The sequence below is a fragment of the Nerophis ophidion genome, linkage group LG10 (genome assembly GCF_033978795.1).
Source record: "Nerophis ophidion isolate RoL-2023_Sa linkage group LG10, RoL_Noph_v1.0, whole genome shotgun sequence".
Classification (NCBI taxonomy): domain Eukaryota; kingdom Metazoa; phylum Chordata; class Actinopteri; order Syngnathiformes; family Syngnathidae; genus Nerophis; species Nerophis ophidion.
The window spans coordinates 64,757,078-64,781,615 of record NC_084620.1 but is presented as its reverse complement, the minus strand read 5'-3'; the positions used below and the strand labels follow the sequence as shown (position 1 = coordinate 64,781,615).

At 40.6% G+C, this 24,538-nt stretch overlaps 1 protein-coding gene across 3 annotated transcripts in view; it reads right to left on the bottom strand.

Annotated features, from left to right (window-relative positions):
- tbc1d22a (TBC1 domain family, member 22a) overlaps window positions 1-24,538 on the bottom strand; it is a 348,296-nt gene that overhangs the window by 50,844 nt on the left and 272,914 nt on the right. For all 3 annotated transcript variants that reach the window (XM_061914479.1, XM_061914478.1, XM_061914480.1), the window contains one exon: window positions 24,157-24,252. In XM_061914479.1, the coding sequence (XP_061770463.1) occupies window positions 24,157-24,252 (96 nt within the window). The remainder of the gene's footprint in view (window positions 1-24,156; window positions 24,253-24,538) is intronic.

Genomic DNA, 24,538 nt, shown 5'->3' with positions numbered 1-24,538 from the left:
TTAATGAGATTGTAAAGTCATACCTGAAAGTCGGAGGGCTGCAGTGAACGCCAGTGTCTCTCAGAGAAGCCAATATCACAGCTGCCTTTTTGAGCTGCAGGATGAGGTCGCGCAATCCACTGAAGTCTCCGGTAAGAGTCGACTTAATATCACAATTTTCCCATCCAAAAACTTGCTGGTTGACGTAGAAAAACATATTCGCTTGACCGTTCTGTTTTAAAGCTTCACAACAAACAAAAAAAAAAACGGCTGTGTTTCGGTGCTAAAGGCAGCTGCAATCCACAGCTTTCCACCAACAGCATTCTTCTTTGACGTCTCCATTATTAATTGAACACATTGCAAAAGACTCAGCAACACAAATGTCCAAAATACTGTGTAATTATGCAATTAAAGCAGACGACTTTTCGCTCGGTTCGCAGCCGAGTGTGAAGCGACCGGAATGAGAATCAGCACCTCCAAGTCCGAGTCCATGGTTCTCGCCCGGAAAAGGTTGGAATGCCATCTCCGGGTTGGGGAGGAGACCCTGCCCCAAGTGGAGGAGTTCAAGTACCTAGGAGTCTTGTTCACGAGTGAGGGAAGAGTGGATCGTGAGATCGACAGGCGGATCGGTGCGGCGTCTTCAGTAATGCGGACGTTGTATCGATCCCTTGTGGTGAAGAAGGAGCTGAGCCGGAAGGCAAAGCTCTCAATTTACCGGTCGATCTACAATTCCATCCTCACCTATGGTCATGAGCTTTGGGTCATGACCGAAAGGATAAGATCACGGGCACAAGTGGCCAAAATGAGTTTCCTCCACCGTGTGGCGGGGCTCTCCCTTAGAGATAGGGTGAGAAGCTCTGCCATCCGGGAGGAACTCAAAGTAAAGCCGCTGCTCCTTCACATCGAGAGGAGCCAGATGAGGTGGTTCGGGCATCTGGTCAGGATGCCACCCGAACGCCTCCCTAGGGAGGTGTTTAGGGCACGTCCAACCGGTAGGAGGCCACGGGGAAGACCCAGGACACGTTGGGAAGACTATGTCTCCCGGCTGGCCTGGGAACGCCTCGGGATCCCCCGGGAAGAGCTGGACGAAGTGGCTGGGGAGAGGGAAGTCTGGGTTTCCCTGCTTAGGTTGCTGCCCCCGCGACCCGACCTCGGATGAGCGGAAGAAGATGGATGGATGGATTACTTAGATCATTCACGTAAGAGACTAGACGTATAAGATTTCATGGGATTTATCGATGAGTAGTGACAGATTGTTTGGTAAAGGTATAGCATGTTCTATATGTTATAGTTATTTGAATGACTCTTACCATAATATGTTAGGTTAACATAGCAGGCACCTTCTCAGTTGTTATTTATGCCTCATATAACGTACACTTATTCAGCCTGTTGATCACTATTCTTTATTTATTTTAAATTGCCTTTCAAATGTCTATTCTTGGTGTTGGGTTTTATCAAATACATCTCCCCAAAAAATGCGATTTATATGTTTATTCCTTCTTTATTATGCATTTTCATCAGGTGCGCCGTACACTCCGGAGCAACTTATACTCCGAAAAATACGGTAATGCAGACAATTCTAAAATGTGGCTGACCGCAAAGAGTCACTTCAATGAGAGATACGAGCCTTCTTTATTTACATCCATCCATCCATTTTTCTACCGCTTATTCCCTTTGTGGTCACGGGGCGCGCTGGTGCCTATCTCGGCTACAATCGGGCGGAAGGCGGGGTACACCCTGGACAAGTCGCCACCTCATCGCAGGGCCAACAAAGATAGACGGACAACATTCACACTCACATTCACACACTAGGGCCCATTTAGTGTTGCCAATCAACCTATCCCCAGGTGCATGTCTTTGGAAGTGGGAGGAAGCCGGAGTACCCGGAGGGAACCCACGCAGTCGCGGGGAGGACATGCAAACTCCACACAGAAAGATCCCGAGCCCGGGATTGAACCCTGACTACTCAGGACCTTCGTATTGTGAGGCAGACGCACTAACCCCTCTGCCACCGTGAAGCCCCCAACGGAAACCGAGCTAGCATAATAATATGTTCTCCACTGCCTTGTTTTAATTATAAAGTCACTTCAACCTTGACATTCTCAAGCCTACATCGCAAAAAAAAAAAAAAAAACCCCATTTAACAGGTTAAGGCCTACTGAAACCCACTACTACCCACCACACAGTCTGATAGTTTATATATCAATGATGAAATATTAACATTGCAACACATGCTAATACGGCCTTTTTAGTTTACTAAATTACAATTCTAAATTTCCCGCAGAGTTTCTTGTTGAAAACGTCGCGCAATGATGACGCGTGTTTGTGACGTCTCGGGTTCGAGGGGACATATTAGCCCAGCACCACACACTGCTAAAAGTCGTCTCTTTTCATCGCATAATTACACAGTATTTTGTACATCTGTGTTGCTGAATCTTTTGCAATTTGTTCAATTAATAATGGAGATGTCAAAGAAGAATGCTGTTGGTGGAAAGCGGTGGATTGCAGCTGCCTTTAGCAACCGAAACACAGCCGGTGTTTCTTTGTTTGTTGTGAAGCTTTAACACAGAGCGGTCAAGCGAATATGTTTCTCTACGTCAACCAGCAAGTTTTTGGATGGGAAAATTGTGATATTAAGTCGGCTCTTACCGGAGACCTGAGCGGAGTTTGCGTCCTTCTGCAGCAGCTGTCAAAAAGGCAGCTGTGATTTTCTTGGCTCCACCATATGGCTTCCCTCAGAGACAATGGCGGTCACCGCAGCCCTCCGACTTTCAGGTATGACTTTAATCTCACTAAAACACTAGTAACACAATAAGCCGGTAAGGGATTTTCCAGAATCATCCTCGTAAATTTGTATAATAACATCTGAATCGCTCCCACTGCCTTCGCCTTTTTTTCTTTCTAGTGCTTCACTCTAACTTTCCTCATCCACAAATATTTCATCCTCGCTCAAAAAATCGTCGCTTTCTCGGTCCGAATCGCTCTTGCTGCTGGTGGCTATCATTGTAAACAATGTGAGGATGTGAGGAGCTCCACAACCCGTGACGTCACGCGCCCATTGTCTGCTACTGCAGGTAAAGGCGAGGCTTTTTTGTTAGCGACCAAAAGTTGCAAACTTTATCGTGGATGTTCTCTACTAAACCATTTCAGCAAAAGTATGGCAATATCGCGAAATGATCAAGTATGACACATAGAATGGACCTGCTATCCCCGTTCAAATAAGAACATCTCATTTCAGTAGGCCTTTAAAGTCCTACTGAAACCCACTACTACCGACCACACAGTCTGATAGTTTATATATCAATGATGAAATATTAACATTGCAACACATGCCAATACGGCCTTTTTAGTTCACTAAATTGCAATTTTAAATTTCCCGCAAATGTTTCTTGTTGAAAACGTCGCGGAATGATGACCCGTACGCGTGACGTCACGGACTGTTTGGAAATATTAGCGCTGCACCACTAGCGGCTAAAAGTCGTCTGCTTTAATCGCATAACTACACAGTATTTCGGAGAGCTGTGTTGCTGAATCTTTTGCAATTTGTTCAATTAATAATGGAGACGTCAAAGAAGAATGCTGTTGGTGGAAAGCGGTGTATTGCAGCTGTCTTTAGCACCAAAACACAGCCGGTATTTCTTTGTTTGTTGTGAAGCGGCGCGTTAAAGCGAACATGTTTTCTCTACGTCGACCAGCATGTTTTTGGATGGGGAAATTGTGATATAAAAAAAAAAAAAAGGGTTGTACTTGTATAGCGCTTTTCTGCCTTCAAGGTACTCAAAGCGCTTTGACACTACTTCTACATTTACCCATTCACACACTGATGGAGGGAGCTGCCATTAAAGGCGCCAACCAGCACCCATCAGGAGCAAGGGTGAAGTGTCTTGCTCAGGACACAACGGACGTGACGAAGTTGGTACTAGGTGGGATTTGAACCAGGGAACCTCGGGTTGCGCACGGCCACTCTCCCACTGCGCCACGCCGTATATATCTTACTGGAGACATCATTGGATTATTCGTCGTCCTGCAGCAGCTGTCAAAAATGGCAGCTGTGAGCTTGGCTCCTCGGCTTCTCTCTGAGACACTGCGTGTTCACCGTAGCCATCCGACCTCGAGGTATGTCTTTACAATCTCACTAAAACTCTATTAAAACAATAAGCAGATAAGGCATCTTTCAGAATTACCAAAGTAAATGTGTCTAATTACATCTGAAACGCTCCCACTGCTGCCGCCGCTCGGAGTCGTCGTTTTTTTTTTTCTGGTCCTTCACTATCAATATCCTAAATCACGAATCTTTTATCCTCGCTCATATCAATGGGGAAATTGTCGCTTTCTCGGTCCAAATTGCTCTTACTGCTGGTGGATCCCATTATAAGCAATGTGAATATGTGTGGACCCCTGCAACTCGTGACGTCACGCGCACATACTTCCGGTAAAGGCGAGGCTTTCCTATTAGCGACCAAAAGTTGCGAACTTTATCGTCGATGTTCTCTACTAAATCCTTTCAGCAAAAGATATGGCAAGATCGCGAAATGATCAAGTATGACACATAGAATCGACCTGCTATTCCCGTTTAAATAAGAAAATCAAATTTCAGTAGGCTTTTAACTCCCAGTAGAAAGTTCCAAAAAATCGCAGTTGCGAATTTTATCGTCGATGTTCTTTACTAAATCCTTTCAGCAAAAAATATGGCAATGTCGCGAAATGATCAAGTATGACACATAGAATGGACCTGCTATTCCTGTTTAAATAAGAAAATCTAATTTCAGTAGGCTTTTAACTCCCAGTAGAAAGTTCCAAAAAATCGCAGTTGCGAATTTTATCGTCGATGTTCTCTACTAAATCATTTCACCAAAAATAAGGCAATATCGCGAAATGATCAAGTATGACACATAAAATGGACCTGCTATTCCTGTTTAAATAAGAAAATCTCATTTCAGTAGGCTTTTAACTCCCAGTAGAAAGTTCCAAAAAATCGCAGTTGCGAATTTTATCGTCGATGTTCTCTACTAAATCATTTCACCAAAAATAAGGCAATATCGCGAAATGATCAAGTATGACACATAAAATGGACCTGCTATTCCTGTTTAAATAAGAAAATCTCATTTCAGTAGGCTTTTAACTCCCAGTAGAAAGTTCCAAAAAATCGCAGTTGCAAATTTTATCGTCGATGTTCTCTACTAAATCATTTCACCAAAAATAAGGCAATATTGCGAAATGATCAAGTATGACACATAAAATGGACCTGCTATTCCTGTTTAAATAAGAAAATCTCATTTCAGTAGGCTTTTAACTCCCAGTAGAAAGTTCAAAAAGATCACTGTCCCCACTAATCAGGAGTTCATGATCCCTGACAAAACCTCTGGGGCAGAATGCCTCCTGTTATCGACTGCACTTAAGAACATTTTCATTTAAAAAAAAAAAAAAGAAACTGAATATTCATACCGGGAGTTCAGGACCTTGCCTGCTCTTTTTCCCTACATTGGTTTATTCCGCTATGACTTTAATTTAATCTCACCAGCCCTGACTGTACATACTGCGTGACAAGAGATGCATGAATGTGTACATAACATGGAATAATATGTGCAAGGGGATCGGAAGAAATAATTTATGGGCATGCTAAGGTTTCCCTGTTTGCGCGCCTGCTGTTCAAAGACACGTGTGTGCATGTGCGCTAACTAGCATGCATCCCAGGTCTTCAGTTAGCGAAAGCATGCTCGCCGATGCGGAACGTCGGAGGGCAGATTGCTTAGGGAGTCGCTCTCTCCGCCTCCTGCTTTCCATTTAGCGGCTTAACCGGTCCGAGCCCACAAACAGGAGAGGAGATTCGGGCTTACTCGCCGTACGATGTCTGATAACCACTCGTAAATTATCCTTTTAAATTATTTCCATTCCGACGTTTAATTAAAAAGTCTAGTCGTGGTTCGTCTTCCTCGGCACACAACTTTGACTTACGGTGTTTGGATTTAAAGGTGAAAGCTGTTATTAGGTTGCAGTTCACCAAGATGGAGAAAATCAATATGCTATTAATGTAGCACGGGGCTCAATGGCCGCTTCATGTCCAGCGAGCGGAGCTTGACGTATTAGGGATGGACTTTCCGTGGCTGTTAGGTCATTTCTGATCATTTTCTTTGTTGAAATTGGCAAACTTTGGACTACAGGTATAGATATACCTACCGACTTTACCTGTCAGGGGAACCTACAATACATGGCCACATTTACGATGAACCTTGCCGGGTTTTTTTTCTCTAAAATGGTCCACCTGTGTGAAGTCAGCCTCCTTTATTATGGTACAATTTATGGTACATAAAAAATCTGGGTATTATCTTCGACCCAACTCTGTCCTTTCAGTCACACATTAAAAGCGTTACTAAAACGGCCTTCTTTCATCTCCGTAATATCGCTAAAATTCGCTCCATTCTGTCCACTAAAGACGCTGAGATCATTATCCATGCGTTTGTTACGCCTCATCTCGATTACTGTAACGTATTATTTTCGGGTCTCCCCATGTCTAGCATTAAAAGATTACAGTTGGAACAAAATGCGGCTGCTAGACTTTTGACAAGAACAAGAAAGTTTGATCACATTACGCCTGTACTGGCTCACCTGCACTGGCTTCCTGTGCACTTAAGATGTGACTTTAAGGTTTTACTACTTACGTATAAAATACTACACGGTCTAGCTCCATCCTATCTTGCCGATTGTATTGTACCACATGTCCCGGCAAGAAATCTGCGTTCAAAAGACTCCGGCTTATTAGTGATTCCTAGAGCCCCAAAAAAGTCTGTGGGCTATAGAGCGTTTTCCGTTCGGGCTCCAGTACTCTGGAATGCCCTCCCGGTAACAGTTCGAGATGCTACCTCAGTAGAAGCATTTAAGTCTCACCTTAAAACTCATCTGTATACTCTAGCCTTTAAATAGACCTCCTTTTTAGACCAGTTGATCTGCCGCTTCTTTTCTTTCTCCTATGTCCCCCCCTCCCTTGTGGAGGGGGTCCGGTCCGATGACCATGGATGAAGTACTGGCTGTCCATCGTCGGGACCCAGGATGGACCGCTCGCCTGTATCGGTTGGGGACATCTCTACGCTGCTGATCCGCCTCAGCTTGAGATGGTCTCCTGTGGACGGGACTCTCGCTGCTGTCTTGGATCCGCTTGAACTGAACTCTCGTGGCTGTGTTGGAGCCACTATGCATTGAACTTTCACAGCATCATGTTAGACCCGCTCAACATCCATTGCTTTCGGTCCCCTAGAGGGGGGGGGGGTTGCCCACATCTGAGGTCCTCTCCAAGGTTTCTCATAGTCAGCATTGTCACTGGCGTCCCACTGGATGTGAATTCTCCCTGCCCACTGGGTGTGAGTTTTCCTTGCCCTTTTGTGGGTTCTTCCGAGGATGTTGTAGTCGTAATGATTTGTGCAGTCCTTTGAGACATTTGTGATTTGGGGCTATATAAATAAACATTGATTCATTGATTGATTGAAAATTACACATTTTAGAAGTTATTCTAAAATAGTTTTTCTGACTAGTGACGGAAATAGATATCGACACATCCATATTTAAGAGTTATTTCTTTCTATAGTCATATTTGAAATAGCTACTGTTTTCCATTTGTACTCTTACTATTTTTAATCTCATGACTGATGGTACCCTGTAAATTACCTTGAGTTTAGGAATGTAAAGAGTAGCAATAATCCCTTTCTTGTCTCATCCTGTTCCCAGCTAAGGACGACAATAGGCATGTGTATTCGTTCCGGTGGGTGGGGGCGAGGGAGATATTGAAGAAGACAGTGCTTCCGTAAGGTTTTCAGATCAACTAGACGACGCAAATTGAATGTGTTGTTTTTTTTAGGTTGATCTCTCCAAAGCTTTGGAATAAATTGCAAAATACCTATTCTGTTCTGGGTTATCATTTAAAACCATTTTATGTGTCATCAAAAGAACTTGGGATTGACCAGCAACTCGTAGGAACATCTGGTCCAAACGCAACACAACTCACTCACTGAATATCTCCACAAATGTTTGTGCTGCAAAATGTATTCCGTCTCTATAGTTTTCATGTTATTAAAGCTTTATTATTCATAATCAGCCGTCCATTGTTTTTATGGGAAATGTTATTGCTTTTGAATTTAATTATTAATTAATTGCTTTAAATTATTTTTTACCTTTTTTTTTGTACGACTGCTGTTGTTCTGTTGTATTGTCTTGTTGTAATTATTTTGTAACTTTGTTTGTGCCGCCCTCCTTGTCAGGTTGCTCATGAAAAATAGATTTTAATCTCAATGAGTCTTTACCTGGTTAAATAAAGGACAATTATTTATTGATTGATGTTACGGGGCTGGTTTGGGACCATTTTTGGGAAGAATTTGACAAGGTGGGGGGGGGGGGGGGGTGTTAATAAATAATACCACTTTAATTACACATTGATAACATAAAAAATAAAAAGCCCTAAATGACATACAAAAGTTTGCGGCACAAACATTAACATAAAATCTATACATCACATACAAATAGGACACATTTGGGGGGATTTTGACATGTTTGGTGGGACTGGTTATGAATAATAACATTAATTACATGTTTAGACATCAATGTAGAAAACACGAATACCGTAAATATTAGGATATCCAAAACCTTTTGAAACACAAACAATTGGGCAAAGTTTGGCGGATTTTGACATGGTTCTGAATAACAACACTTTCAATACATTTTAATAACATAGAATCTATAAAATGTTAATGACATAAAAATCTTAAATAGCTTGACAAAAACATTAACAGCACAAATGTTTTGGACAAGTTTGGGGAAATTTGGCTAAGATAAGGAAGCTTATTATGAATAATGAAACAATAATACAAAACGTATAATAGTGTTTTCCATGTTTATGTTTTAAACGTGTAATTAATGTTATTATTCATAACCAACCCCACCAAATATGTCAAAATCTCCCCAAACGTGTAGTATTTGTGATTAAAAAAAACATATTCTATGTAACTAATAACATAAATATTATGATAGCCAAAAATGTTTGCAGCACAAACAATCGGGAAAAGTTTGGCGGAATTTTGACATGGTTATGAATACCAACACTTTAATTACACATTAATAACATAGAAAATATAAAATGTCAATGACATGAAAAACTTAAATAGTTTAAAAAAAAAACATTTACAGCACACACGTTTTGGACAAGTTTGGGGAAATTCTGACAAGATAAGGGGGGCTGTTATGAATAATGAATCATTAATAACATAAAATATATAATAGACAAAACCAATTAAATCACAAATAAATTGGGGAGATGGTGTCCTGTTTGGTGGGGCTAGTTATGAATAATACCATTAATTACACGTTTAAAACATTAATGTAGAAAATACTGCTAACACAAAAATTAGGATAGCCAAAAGATTTTGCAGCCTAAACAATTGGGAACTGTTATGAATAATGAAACGTAAACATAAAATCTACAATAGACAAAAAAATCACAATTAAATTGGGGAGATTTTGTTTTGTGGGGCTGGTTATGAATAACAACATTAATTACACGTTTAAAACAAACATAAAAAACACTAATAATGTAAATATTAGGATAGCCCAAAAAATTTGCAGCACAAACAATTGGGAAAAGTTTGGCGGAATTTTGACGTGGTTGGGGACCTGGTTATGAATAACTACACTTTAATTACACATTAATGAAAGAGAAAATATAAAATGTTAATGACATAAAAAACTTAAATAGCGTAACAAAAACATTTACAGCACAAACGTTTTGTACAACTTTGGGGAAATGTTGACAAGGCGAGGGGGCTGGTTATGAATAATGAAACGTAAACATAAAATCTACAATAGACAAAAAAAAATCACAATTAAATTGGGGAGATTTTGTTTTGTGGGGCTGGTTATGAATAACAACATTAATTACAGGTTTGAAACAAACACAGAAAACACTAATAATGTAAATATTAGGATAGCCCAAAAATTTTGCAGCACAAACAATTGGGAAAAGTTTGGCGTAATTTTGACATGGTTGGGGACCTGGTTATGAATACCAACACTTTAATTACACATTAATAACATGGAAAATATAAAATGTTAATGACATAAAAAAAACAGAAATAGTTTGACAACAACATTTACAGCACAAACAAACGTTTTGGACAACTTTGGGGAAATGTTGACAAGATAAGGGGGGCTAGTTATGAATAATGAATCATTAATAACATAAAATCTATAATAGACAAAAAAAAAATCACAATTAAATTGGGGGAGATTTTGTTTTGTGGGGCTGGTTATGAATAACAACATTAATTACAGGTTTAAAACAAACATAGAAAACACTAATAATGTAAATATTAGGATAGCCCAAAAATTTTGCAGCACAAACAATTGGGAAAAGTTTGGCGTAATTTTGACGTGGTTGGGGACCTGGTTATGAATACCAACACTTTAATTACACGAAAATATAAAATTTTAATCACGTAAAAAACTAATGGTTTGACAGAAAAATTTGCAACACAAACGTTTCGGACAAGTTTTTGACGAGGTAAGGGGTCCGGTTATGAATATTGAAACATTATTAACATATAATCTACTATCGTTAGACAACAAAAATAAAGCACATATAAATGGGACAAAATTCAGGGAGATTTTGACATGTTTTGAGGGGCTGTCACGAATAAAGTGTAAATTCCACGTATATAACAGAAAAAGTAGAAAACGTTAATAATGTAAAAATTATGATAGGCAAAAAAAATGATTGGTAAAAGTTTTGGGTTGGTTTTGACAAGGTTGGGACGTTGGTTATGATTTATAACATGTTGACATGAAAACTGCTAAAGGCAACAACAAAAAAATGCAGCACAAATTTAGGGACAAGTTTGGGGAGATTTTGACAAGGTGTGTGTGTGTTTGTGTGTGTGTGGGGGGGGCTTATGAATAATAAAATGTTAACAAAAACTATAACAGACAAGTTTTTTTTGGAGTACAAACCAGCAGAAATGAAGCACAAACGTTTCAGGCACGTTTGGGAAGAGGTTGACAAGGTGGTTATGAATATTAACACTTTAATTACACACAAAAAAATAGAAAATATAGAACGTTAATAACAAAATATTATAAACTTTATAAAGCATAAAGGTTTTTGACAAGTTTGGGGGAAATGTTGACAAGTTAGGGCTAATAAAACGTTAATGACATAAAACTACAATAAAGAGACAGAAAAAAAATAAAGGCACAAACAAATGGGACAAGTTTGGGGCGATTTTGACATGGAAAAATGAAAACTTCAATAATGTAAGAACTATGATAGTCAAAATATTGCAGCCCAAAATACTGGGAAAAGTTTGGGGGAGATGTTGACATGGTTGGGAGCTGGTTTTGACTAATAACACGTTAACATAAAAATTATAATAGTCCAAAAAAAAAAAAAAGTTGCAGCACAAATCGAGCACAAATAAATGAATTATATTTAGTGAATTATATTTTATATAGCGCTTTTCTCAAGTGACTCCAAGCGCTTTACAAAGTGACACCCAATATCTAAGTTACATTTAAACCAGTGTGGGTGGCACTGGGAGCAGGTGGGTAAAGTGTCTTGCCCAAGGACGCAACGGCAGTAACTAGGATGGCACGAGCGGGAATCGAACCTGCAACCCTCAAGTTGCTGGCACGGCCACTCTGCCAACCGAGCTATGCCGCCCACGTTTGAGACACGTTTGAGGAGATAGTGACAAGGTGGGCGGGGCTTGTTATGAATCCTAAAATGTTAATAACAGAAAAAACTATAAGAGTTAGACGCAGCACAAACATTGCACAAATAATTAGGACAAGTTTGGAAAGATTTTGACAAGGTGGTTAAAGTTAAAGTGCCCATGATTGTCACACACACACACACACACACACACACTAAGTGTGGCGAAATTATTCTCTGCATTTGACCCATCACCCTTGATCACCCCCCGGGAGGTGAGGGGAGCAGTGAGCAGCAGCGGGGGCCACGCCCGGGAATCATTTTTGATGATTTAACCCCCAATTCCAAGCCTTGATGCTGAGTGTCAAGCAGGGAGGTAAAGGGTCCTATTATTATAGTCTTTGGTATGACTTGGCCGGGGTTTGAACTCACGACCTACCGGGTGGATGGCCTGTTTATGAATAATTAAACTTACATTTTATTTAAAAAAAAAACAAATTTTTGGACAACACATTTTTGCAGCACACATTAAACAGACACGTTTGGGGTTATTTTGCATGTTTGGGGGGCTGGTTATGAATATTTACATGTTCATAACATGACAATTATAAAACAATATAATAAAACTGTAATAGGCCCAAAAATACTTTGCAGCACAAACGTTGCACAAATGATTGGGACTTGACTGGTTATGCAAAGTAATACATTAACATAAAAACTAGAATAGTTGGACACAAAAGTTGTGCAGCACAAAATTAACACAAACAAATGGGAAGTTTGCGGTGATTTTGACAAGGTGTCAAAATGAGATGACATCAATAGTCGGAAAATATATTAGAATAACTTACAAACCCCGATTCCATATGAGTTGGAAAATTGTGTCAGATGTAAATATAAACAGAATACAATGATTTGCAAATCATTTTCAACTTACAAAGACAAACTGATAAACATTTATTTTTTTAGCAAATAATCATTAACTTTGGAACTGGAGGCCAGCAAAACGTGACAAAGAAGTTGGGAAATGTGGCAATAAATAGTGATAAAGTTGAGGAATGCTCATCAAACACTTATGTGGAACATCCCACAGGTGTACAGGCTAATTGGGAACAGGTGGGTGCCATGATTGGGTACAAAAAATGCTCAGTCTTTCACAAGAAAAGATGGGGCGAGGTACACCCCTTTGTCCACATAGTCAAACAATTTAAGGACAACGTTTCTCAAAGTGCAATTGCAAGAAATTTAGGGATTTTAACATCTACGCTCCATAATGTCATCAAAAGGTTCAGAGAATCTGGAGAAATCACTCCACGTAAACGGCATTGAACAACCGTGACCTTCGATCCCTTTGATGGCACTGTATCAAAAACCGACATCGACCTGTAAAGGATATCACCACATGGGCTCAGGAACGCTTCAGAAAACCACTGTCACTAAATACAGTTGGTCGCTACATCTGTAAGTGCAAGTTAAAGCTCTACTATGCAAAGCGAAAGCCATTTATCAACAACATCCAGAAACGCCGCCGGCTTCTCTGGGCCCGAGATCATCTAAGATGGACTGATGCAAAGTGGAAAAGTGTTCTGTGGTCTGACGAGTCCACATTTCCAATTGTTTTTTTGGAAACTGTGGATGTCGTGTCCTCTGGACCAAAGAGGAAAATAACCATCTGGATTGTTATAGGCGCAAAGTTCAAAAGTCAGTATCTGTGATGGTATGGGGGTGTATTCGTGCCCAAGGCATGGGTAACTTACACATCTGTGAAGGCACCATTAATGCAAAGCGAAAGCCATTTATCAACAACATCCAGAAACGCCGCCGGCTTCTCTGGGCCCGAGATCATCTAAGATAGACAGATGCAAAGTGGAAAAGTGTTTTTGGAAATCAATCCAATTCATTTTATTTGTATAGCACATTTAAACAACGTAAATGTTTCCAAAGTGCTGCACAACAATATTAAAAACAATATTCAAATATACTTAGCTCCACCAATGACTGAATAAAATATAAAACCATTATAAAAATAAATATTTAAAGGGTAAAACAAAACAAAAAAACACACAGAATACAGAGAGGACCACACAACTCACGTAGTGTTAAAAGCCAAGGAATAAAAGTGGGTCTTAAAACGAGACTTAAAACACTCCACTGTGGGAGCAGTTCTAACATGGAGGGGCAGAGTGTTCCAGAGCTAAGGCTCTGTCTCCCCTGGTTTTAAGTCTGGTCTTGGGCACCACGAGCTGGAGCTGGCTCTCGGACCTCAGAAAGCGCGCAGGGGTGTGAGGACCGAGATTATTTGCAGACATACACATATTATTTGCAAAAAAAAAATATATAAAGTTTATGAGTTTGAAAATCAAATATGTTGTCTTTGTAGTGCATTCAACTGAATATGGGTTGAAAAGGATTTGCAAATCATTGTATTCCGTTTATATTTACATCTAACACAATTTCCCAACTCATATGGAAACGAGGTTTGTAAATAATGTAACAGCTAAACCAAAAAAATGATGAAATGCACAAAAGTAGCACAAACGAATTATAGGCTTATTCCAATACTTGCAATGATGAGGGGAGTTGACTTCACACAGGTAGATGTTCTTGCTTTCATCCCGTTTAGTCCATTGTTACTGCCATGGCAGCCCATTTAGGCAGAAAATGAGTTGGGAGACTGCCAAATAAAGTGGACTCCATTATGCAGCCAATACTTCAAGATGTCACAACTGCTATATGATGCCCATGTTATGGTTGATCAAATTCCACATGACAAGAGGATGAAGTGATCAATCATGTATGAAACAAACTTTAGATTGCAACGGCTTAGCTGTCAAAAGCAAAGACACTAAAGAGGAAGTAAAAAAAAAAACCTTGTGATTCGTAATTACTGGGAATTAGAATAAGCAGAAAGAAAAACAGACACGGCAGAAGTGGGGCTGCGTTTTGTGGCGTTTGAGCTGATAAGAACGTCTCAACAGGCTTTTAAGAACCTGCCAGGCCCCACATCTGAACTCTCAGACTCGGTGGATCAAGAAGCAGAAATCTTTTGGAATTAAACCATGAAGCTGGAAGGGGGAAAGAACTGTTAACTGTTCCCTACGGACACTAATCTGGGCCAAAAAGACTTCAAAAGTCTATTATGTGGGCTGTAAACCTTCCTTGTATGAATTTTCTAAATCGGTGGACATACTGTACTCTATCTCACACACACACGTGCGCACACACCTGTGTTCCATTATGTGCAGACAGCAGACATGAGGACGCACACAAATGGACAGTGAGAGATCATTTGCAGTAGTTTGTGAAATGCCACCATGACATTTGGCTGAATGTGTGCATGTGTGCGTTGTGGAATCAGGGAGTTTAGATGTATGCCTGTGGGAAATTAAGCAAAGGCAGAATTAACATATTGGCCTATATATAAGACCAACATGAACATTATATGAACATGAACATACATACATATATACATACATATACATGTATATGTAAATATATACATACACATATATATACACATATTTATATACATATACATACACATATATACATACATAAATATATATATACATACGTACATACATACATAAATATATATATATATATATATATATATATATATATATATATATATATATATATACATATAGTTGTGATCAAAATTATTCAACCCCCACACAATTGTGGTGTTTTAGCAAGTTGGACATTTATTCCGTATTTTGTTTATAGTCATATCAAATAAAGATGTGTCAAATAGACAAATGCAACTTAAATTGTAACACTGTGTTTTACAAAATACCAAAAAAGGACATTTTTCTTAATATCTCATTGACAAAATGATTCAACCCCCTAGTTACATGCATCTTTAGTACTTAGTAGAACACCCTTTGGCAGTAATGACATCCTTCAAAGGTGATACATAACTTCTTGCAACCATCTACAGGTATTTTAGCCCATTCCTCTTGGGCAAAGGCCTCCAGTTCATTCATATTCTTGGGCTTGCGTGCTGCAACTGCCTTCTTCAAGTCCCACCACAGCTTTTCTATAGGATTTAGGTCTGGCGACTGTGAAGGCCACTCCAGAGTCTTCCAGCCCTTCTACTGCAACCACTCTGCAGTTAATTTGGAGGTATGCTTGGGATCGTTGTCCTGTTGGAAGGTCCAACGTCTCCCAAGCCTCAGCTTCCTCATTGACTTCATGACATTTGCAGCTAATATATCCTGCTAGGAAATAGAATTCATAATGCCTTGAACGCGCTGGAGAATCCCGGTACCTGAGGCAGAGAAACAGCCCCAGAGCATGATTGACCCCCCACCATGCTTAACAGTAGGCAAGGTGTTCTTCTCTTTGCAAGCTTCATTTTTCTCCTCCAGACATAACGTTGATTCATAGGCCCAAAGAGTTCCACTTTTGTCTCATCACTCCATAGAACAGTTTCCCAAAGCCTTTGGGGTTTGTCCAGATGATTTTTGGCATACTGGAGTCTATTTTTCTTGTGCCTGGTAGTCAGAAGTGGGGTGCGCCTGGGAGTTCTGGCATGGAGGCCTTCATCTCGTAGTGCGCGCCTTATTGTCTGGGACGAAACCTGCGTTCCACCCTCTGCAATGTCCTGTTGTAGTTCCTCAGCTGTTACCCGGGGGTTTTTCACCACTGTACGCACACAGCATCCTCTTTCTACCACGCCCAGGTAGTGTTTCCCCTGTGCCTTTAGCTTTAAACTTGCAAATTATGCTCCCAACTGTGTCTCTTGGAATGTGTAATCTCTTTGCTGATTTCTTATATCCATATCCTTTTTTATGAAGAGAAATGACCTCCTCTCTTGACTTCTTTGACCACTCCCTGGACTTCACCATGTTGCAAATACACCATTGACCATCTACAAGAAGCTGAGCGCCACAGTCTTTTTCAATCAGTTTAATTGTCGCTCGTTATGGTTCTAATCACATCTACAGGTGTTTTCAACACCTGATTGAAAAGACCTTATTCAAATTCTGTTCTTAAGAGTTATGATCTTTAAGGGGTTGAATAATTTTGTCAATGAGATATTAAGAGAAATGACACTGGTATGTTACAAAATATAATGTTGTAATTTAAGTTGCATTTGTCTATTTAATGCATCTTTATTTGATATGACTATAAACAAAATACGGAATAAATGTCCTACTTGCTAAAACACCAAAATTGTGTGGGGGTTGAATAATTTTGATCACAACTGTATATATATATATATATATATATATATATATGTGTTGGCCCTGCGATGAGGTGGCAACTTGTCTAGGATGTACCCCGCCTACTGCCCGAATGCAGCTGAGATAAGCTCCAGCACCCTCCGCGACCTTGAAACGAACAAGCGGTAGAAAATTGATGGATGGATATATATACACACACACACATACATATACACACATATATATGTAAAAAATATATGTGCTGTTCTGCATCCCTGCGCCAAATTTCCTATATTTGCCGGTCGCCGCAACACTAAAATCTTTTTGGGTGAGACAGGAAGTCATGTACAAACAAAATAAATGATCCAGTTTACTTTCAAAATAAAATAATCCGGTTTTAAGGCAGATCATATTCTACAATTCGAAACGTGCGAATGAGCGGGTAGTAATGAAAACATTCTTGGCAAATTCCTTTGCACTTTGGTTTTTCAGCTAATTTCACCTCGATGCCACAAATGGATGATGACATGCAGATTCTGGCGGCCCATAATGTAAATAATCATATTACAGGCATATCCCGTGCAGCTATATGGGGACATGGGATCCAGTGTCAAATACCGGCTAAAAACAGGGACTGGGTTAGCAGGAGTTGAATAAGATTTATGTGTGTGTGTGTGTGTGTGTACAACCGTCAGCAGAGAACTTGTGTTGTTGCTTGCTACAAAAAATTTACAGTTACCGTGTCTTTCATGAGTCAAGTCGGCCGTTTGTGGGTATTAATGACGGCAAAGCTCGAGACGTAGAGGTGTTGCCGTTCAGAAGCAGTTTTTTGGCAGGCCCAATTTTATTTGCTTGTGCTCCTCTGGAAGTAGGGAATAAACAGTTTGTGTGTCACTTTAATACAACTCGTCTTATCCCGTAACTGTGCGTGGATTCAGGAGATCTAATAAACAGTCTCTGCTATTTTGCTCCAAAGTGGAGTCGCCAGAGGACGATGGCGGCGATTGCCAGATGGCGGATAACGCCACCGTTCTTCGTAGTTACTTGGGTGTCTATGGGAACAGTGGAGTACTCCCATTAGCCACATTGTTAGCCACCTCGAACCAAGAATTGATTAACGTGGACCCCGACTTAAACAAGCTGAAAAACTTATTCGGGTGTTACCGTTTAGTGGTCAATTGTACGGAATATGTACTGTACTGTGCAATCTACTAATAAAAGTTTCAATCAATCAATCACCTCGTCTTATTTTATTTTACACATTACTGTTGCGATCTGAGTATGGGGTATCGGACTGTCTTATTGTGGCGGTCCGTTCCCTGTATGATCAGTGCCAGAGCTTGGTCCGCATTGCCGGCAGTAAGTCGAACACATTTCCAGTGAGGGTTGGACTCCGCCAAGGCTGTCCTTTGTCACCGATTCTGTTCATAACTTTTATGGACAGAATTTCTAGGCGCAGTCAAGGCGTTGAGGGGTTCCGGTTTGGTGACCGCAGGATTAGGTCTCTGCTTTTTGCAGATGATGTGGTCCTGATGGCTTCATCTGACCGGGATCTTCAGCTCTCGCTGGATCGGTTCGCAGCCGAGTGTGAAGCGACCGGAATGAGAATCAGCACCTCCAAGTCCGAGTCCATGGTTCTCGCCCGGAAAAGGGTGGAATGCCATCTCCGGGTTGGGGAGGAGACCCTGCCCCAAGTGGAGGAGTTCAAGTACCTAGGAGTCTTGTTCACGAGTGAGGGAAGAGTGGATCGTGAGATCGACAGGCGGATCGGTGCGACGTCTTCAGTAATGCGGACGTTGTACCGATCCGTTGTGGTGAAGAAGGAGCTGAGCCGGAAGGCAAAGCTCTCAATTTACCGGTCGATCTACGTTCCCATCCTCACCTATGGTCATGAGCTTTGGGTCATGACCGAAAGGATAAGATCACGGGTACAAGCGGCCGAAATGAGTTTCCTCCGCCGTGTGGCAAGTCTCTCCCTTAGAGATAGGGTGAGAAGCTCTGCCATCCGGGAGGAACTCAAAGTAAAGCCGCTGCTCCTCCACATCGAGAGGAGCCAGATGAGGTGGTTCGGGCATCTGGTCAGGATGCCACCCGAAAGCCTCCCTAGGGAGGTGTTTAGGGCACGTCCAACCAGTAGGAGGCCACGGGGAGGACCCAGGACACGTTGGGAAGACTATGTCTCCCGGCTGGCCTGGGAACGCCTCGGGATCCCCCGGGAAGAGCTAGACGAAGTGGCTGGGGAGAGGGAAGTCTGGGTTTCCCTGCTTAGGCTGTTGCCCCCGCGACCCGACCTCGGATAAGCGGAAGATGATGGATGGATGGATGTCGCGATCTGCTGCTCAGATCTTCACGTTTGTTTTTTCATTCTCAGTCTGACCCGTTTATTCCCTGTTTTTGTCCATCACTATGGTTACACATCAGTTCACCTGCTGCTCACGGCCCCGCACACCTGCTACAGATAATCACCGTCACTTTATAAGCCGTCCTCTTTTGTTTGTTCGGCCTGGGTTCATGATTTGCTTTTCACGCAACAAGTTACGCCTGCACTCTATATCGTATGTATATTCCCGCTGAGCTTTTCACGCTAGCCATTCATTGTTCATTCCAGTTCTCATGCTGAAGTTTTTGTTTTACTGTTTTATGTGCCTACATGCCAGTTCATTTCTCATTGTTGTATATCCTAGCTTTTATGCTAGCGTCCTTTGTTTGTTTTATTCTACTAGCTCTAGCATTTTTGTTATATAGCTCTTTTTGTTATTTAAATACATTTTGTATATCTTACCTTTGCTGTGTTCACTTGACGCATCCTCGAGGGAATCGAACCCGGCATCACAATGCCGAACAGACGTAACAATTACAATGCATAAAAAAACACACATGTGTTCTTGTCTTAGATAAAGACTGTGACTTGTAGGCAAACTTCCCAAAAAAAAGAGCAGTTTTCCATGTTCAATACAAGATGCAACAAAAAAAGGACTGACAGCTTCGGATCTCAGCATGAACCCCAGTGCTGGATATAAAATCCAGGATGCCCTTGTGAAACAAAGATAAGTCACCTTCGGACATACTAATAGCATGTATGCTGTTGCTGAAAAAGCGAAACAACAGAGGATGTAATTGCCTTATAAAATAGCCTCATTTTCTAAAGTATACTCCTCTCCATTCCCTTTTTATTCACGCCCTGGTCCTCAACTCACTGTGCAACTCTTACTTTCCTCTCATGTCTATGAAGATGGATACTTTGTCCTTGATGCCCCACTTGGTAGTCTGCATGGAACTCCGGCTAGTAGCTGCAAACTGTGCGGGGTGTATGCGGCTTGATTGTGATGGCGGGGCTGTGTACTCCATGCCGAATGTATAATAAAGGCGGAGTTTCCCATGCATTCCAAATATGCAAGTCCCTAAAAAGTAGTTACATATGTATTACAAGTACATGGCACACCCCCTGAAGGGGTCGCCAGTCAATCGCATGAGTGGTTTTGGCTTAGGTTTTCACGCCGGATGCTCTTCCCCACCCAACACTGGCTGGGAATCGAACCCATGCCCGGTGCTAAAAAAGGCAGACGCATGTACCATAACACCACCTGGGACATGATATTACTACACACTTGCAGTCAAAGCACCCTTGAATTGAACAATTACTTATTTCATCAAAACTATGGCAATAGATGCTTTATAAACCGGTGAAACTCAAAAAATTTGAAGATTGTAAAAGGGACAAGCAGTAGAAAATGGATGGATGGTTTAGTTTTTGAAAACCCAAATCTTCTGACATTTTCACTACTAAGTTTTCATAGGCTGTAAGCCAGTGGTTTTCAACCTTTTTTCAGTGATGTACCCCCTATGAACATTTTTTTATTTCAAGTACCCCCTAATCAAAGCAAAGCATTTTTGGTTGAAAAAAAGAGATAAAGAAGTCAAATAAAACACTATGTCATCAGTTTATGATTTATTGAATTGTATAACAGTGCAAAATATTGCTCATTTGTATTGGTCTTTGTTGAACTATTTGGAAAAAAAAGATAAAAAATAACTAAAAACTTGTTAAAAAATAAACAATTGATTCAATTATTAATAAAAATGTCTACACATAGAAGTAATCATCAACTTAAAGTGCCCTCTTTGGGGATTGTAATAGAGATCCATCTGGATTCATCAACTTAATTCTAAACATTTCTTCACAAAAAAAGAAATCTTTAACATCAATATTTATGGAACATGTCCACAAAAAATCTAGCTGTCATCAATGGAAATTTTTTTCACAGTTTATGAACTTATTTTCATATTTTGTTGAAGAATCATTCAATAAATATATTTATACAGGATTTTTGAATTGTTGCTATTTTTAGAATATTTTTTTAAATCTCACGTACACCTTGGCATACATTCAAGTGCGCGTACCCCCATTTGAGAACCACTGTATTAGAGAATGAAGAGTGCTTCCTCCGCATTTCAACATCTCCGTTCGATGCCACACCAACAAAATGCCGAGCCAACCATTTCCACATCAACACCGTATGAAAAAAATAGTGAACAACATAAGGAAATAACTTCCGCAGTAACCCACCACATAGCGATTTGATTTCCTATCATGCAGCTCATTTCTATTTGACAGTCATTGAAATATCTTGTGTGACATCATGCACAAAAGTGCACTTTATTTGTTTTAAACTATTGTAGTGGCGTTCTGTACAAAAAGTACACTTTAATTTAGTGTTGTTTTGATATGCCATCTTAGTCAGTGGTCCCCAACCTTTTTGTATCCGCTTAATAATTTGTCCCGCGGCCCGGGGGATCCTTTTTTTTTTTTTTTTTTTTTTTTCCTTTGTCATGAAAAAGGGACGTTTTTGTGGTTGGTGCACTATTTGTAAGTGTATATTGTGTTTTTTATGTTGATTTAATAAAAAATATTATTATTATTATTTTTTTAAATAAAAGTGAATAAAAAATTATTCTGCGGCCTGGTACCAATCGGGCCACGGCCCAGCCCGGTGGTTGGGGACCACTGATCTTAGTGACATCATGCACAAAAGTGCACTAATAGCTTGTTCTAAAATGTCTCTGACAATCTTGCACTTTCTGTTTTGAAATGACATGATTTTTTGTGCTCCTGCTTGATAATTATTTAATAAATACAGTTTTGGTAAATTGACTTAGTTGTGATTTCCTTCTCCGCATGAAAGTTTGAAATGAGCATATATTAATGCAGTATGAAGAAGAATGTTTTGATGTAGACACACAGAATCATCATACTGCTGTGATTATATGGATCAAGTGTTAATTCAAGGCTAAGGCAAAATATTGAGATATATATTGTGTATCGTGACATAGCCTAAAAATATTGAGATATTTAAAAAAAAAGCCATATCGCCCAGCCCGACGTCACATGCAACCCAGGTACTTAAACATGCCACTGTTGGATTTTACGTGAATTGGTCGGTGCCCAAAAAAAAGTATTGGACTTGGTAAACATCCCTATTCCCATTAAAGACCTACTGAAAGCCACTACTACCCACCACGCAGTCTGATAGTTTATATATCAATGATGAAATATTAACATTGCAACACATGCCAATACGGCCTTTTTAGTTTACTAAATTGCAATTTTAAATTTCCCGCGGAGTTTCTTGTTGAAAACGTTGCGGAATGATGACGCGTGCGTGTGACGTCACGGACTGTCAGGAAATGTTAGCGTAGCACCATTTGCGGCTAAAAGTCGTCTCTTTTCATCGCGCAATAAAACAGTATTCTGGACATCTGTGTTGCTGAATCTTTTGCAACTTGTTCAATTAATTGAACAAATTGCCACCACACAACAATTGGCTACCACAGTGGATATGTTTCTTTTACTTTTTATTCATAGCTGTATGTAGAAGTGTCTGCTTGTATCTGCTGCTTTAATGTCTTTAATGTCCTCTGTGTTCTTTGATGTTTCCCTCTTACACACATGGAAGAGGGATGTGTACTATGGCTATGAGTTGTTTTTTTTTTTTTTTTTTTTTCCCCTTGGCCTCAGTCTGCACCCCCTCTCCAGGGCCCAGGCTAAGACCGATTTTTTTATTTTATTTTAATCTTCTATTTTTTTCTCCCCCCCTTGTTGACCTGTATCTCATCTTTTTTTGTAAGGGGCGCTGGAAGCCGGCAGACCCGTCAGCGATCCTGTTCTGTCTCCCTTTAATGTTTGTCTGATCTTGAATGGGATTGTGCTGAAAATTGTAATTTTCCTGACGGAATAAATAAAGTACTATCTATCTATCTATCTATCTATCCATCTAATAATGGAGAAGTCAAAGTAGAAAGATGGAGTTGGGAAGCTTTAGCCTTTAGCCACACAAACACACGGTGATTCCTTGTTTAAAATTCCTGGAGGTCAAGCCAACATGGATCCCGACCACTTGTCAACCGGCAGGTTTCGGTGAGAAAATTGTGGTAAAAAGTCGCCTTTTACCGGATATCAGCTGAGCTTGCGCCGTCCATGCAGCTGCCGTCGACTTCCCTCAGAGACTGGCGTCAAGACACCCGTGGACAAACCCCTCCGACTATCAGGTACTATTTAATCTCACTAAAACACTAGCAACACAATAGAAAGACAAGGGATTTCCCAGAATTATCCTAGTAAATGTGTCTAAAAACATCTGAATCTGTCCCGTTGCAATCGCCTTTTTTTTTAACTTTATTTTTTTTTTTCTAGTCTTTCACTATCAATATCATCATCCACGGATCTTTCATCCTCGCTCAAATTAATGGGGAAATTGTCGTTTTCTCGGACCGAATAGCTCTTGCTGCTGGAGGCTCCCATTAAAAACATTGTGAGGAGCCCTCACCCTTGTGACGTCATCATCTGCGACTTCCGGTACAAGCAAGGCTTTTTTATCAGCACCAAAAGTTGCGAACTTTATCGTGGATGTTCTCTACTAAATCCTTTCAGCAAAAATATGGCAATATCGCGAAATGATCAAGTATGACACATAGAATGGACCTGCTATCCCCGTTTGAATAAGAACATCTCATTTCAGTAGGCCTTCAAGCTATGGTGATTTTTGAGGCTTTTGTTTTTATAAAATTGCTGCCCCACTGAAACGTAGACGTACTTCTGCGTGAGAGGCCAGGGTTTGTAAGAGCCGGTATGCGTCTGCATGCTTCCTGGTGAGCAGGGCCGGCAAAGTCACCTTCTAGCAGATGTCTAGCGCCATCCGCTAATGCCCTCTGAACCTGACAGTTAATGACCATGGAGGTAATGGCGACGGGGATGTGGACCATGAACAAGTCCACAATTACAGTCTGGCGGACGTCTTGTCGCCTGTGTGTGTGTGTGTGTGTTACCTGAAAGTCTCGCTCCTCTAGAATCTCTTTCCTCCACCTCACCAGGAAGGCTGCACAGACGTAGAGGTGGAAGTGGGAGAAACCCTCCGGTTCAGCCTGAAAGAGAGGAGACGTTACAATCCACACGACACAGTCTACCTATGCCTCACGTTTCATTTTCTACACATGAAGAGTGGAAAAGATTCGGTGCCAGAACCCAGATATTTGCATATGCAGAAAGAACCGAGCGATACAATTCCTCTTTTCTTTGCACGCCTTCTTATTTCAACCCCTCGTTACAATTGGCAGCCCGCTTTTTTTTTCATGAGGGCGGGGAATTAGAGTGGGGGAGAGACAAAGGATGAGATGTTCCTTGTTCTTATTCATTTTCCTCCAGAGCCCT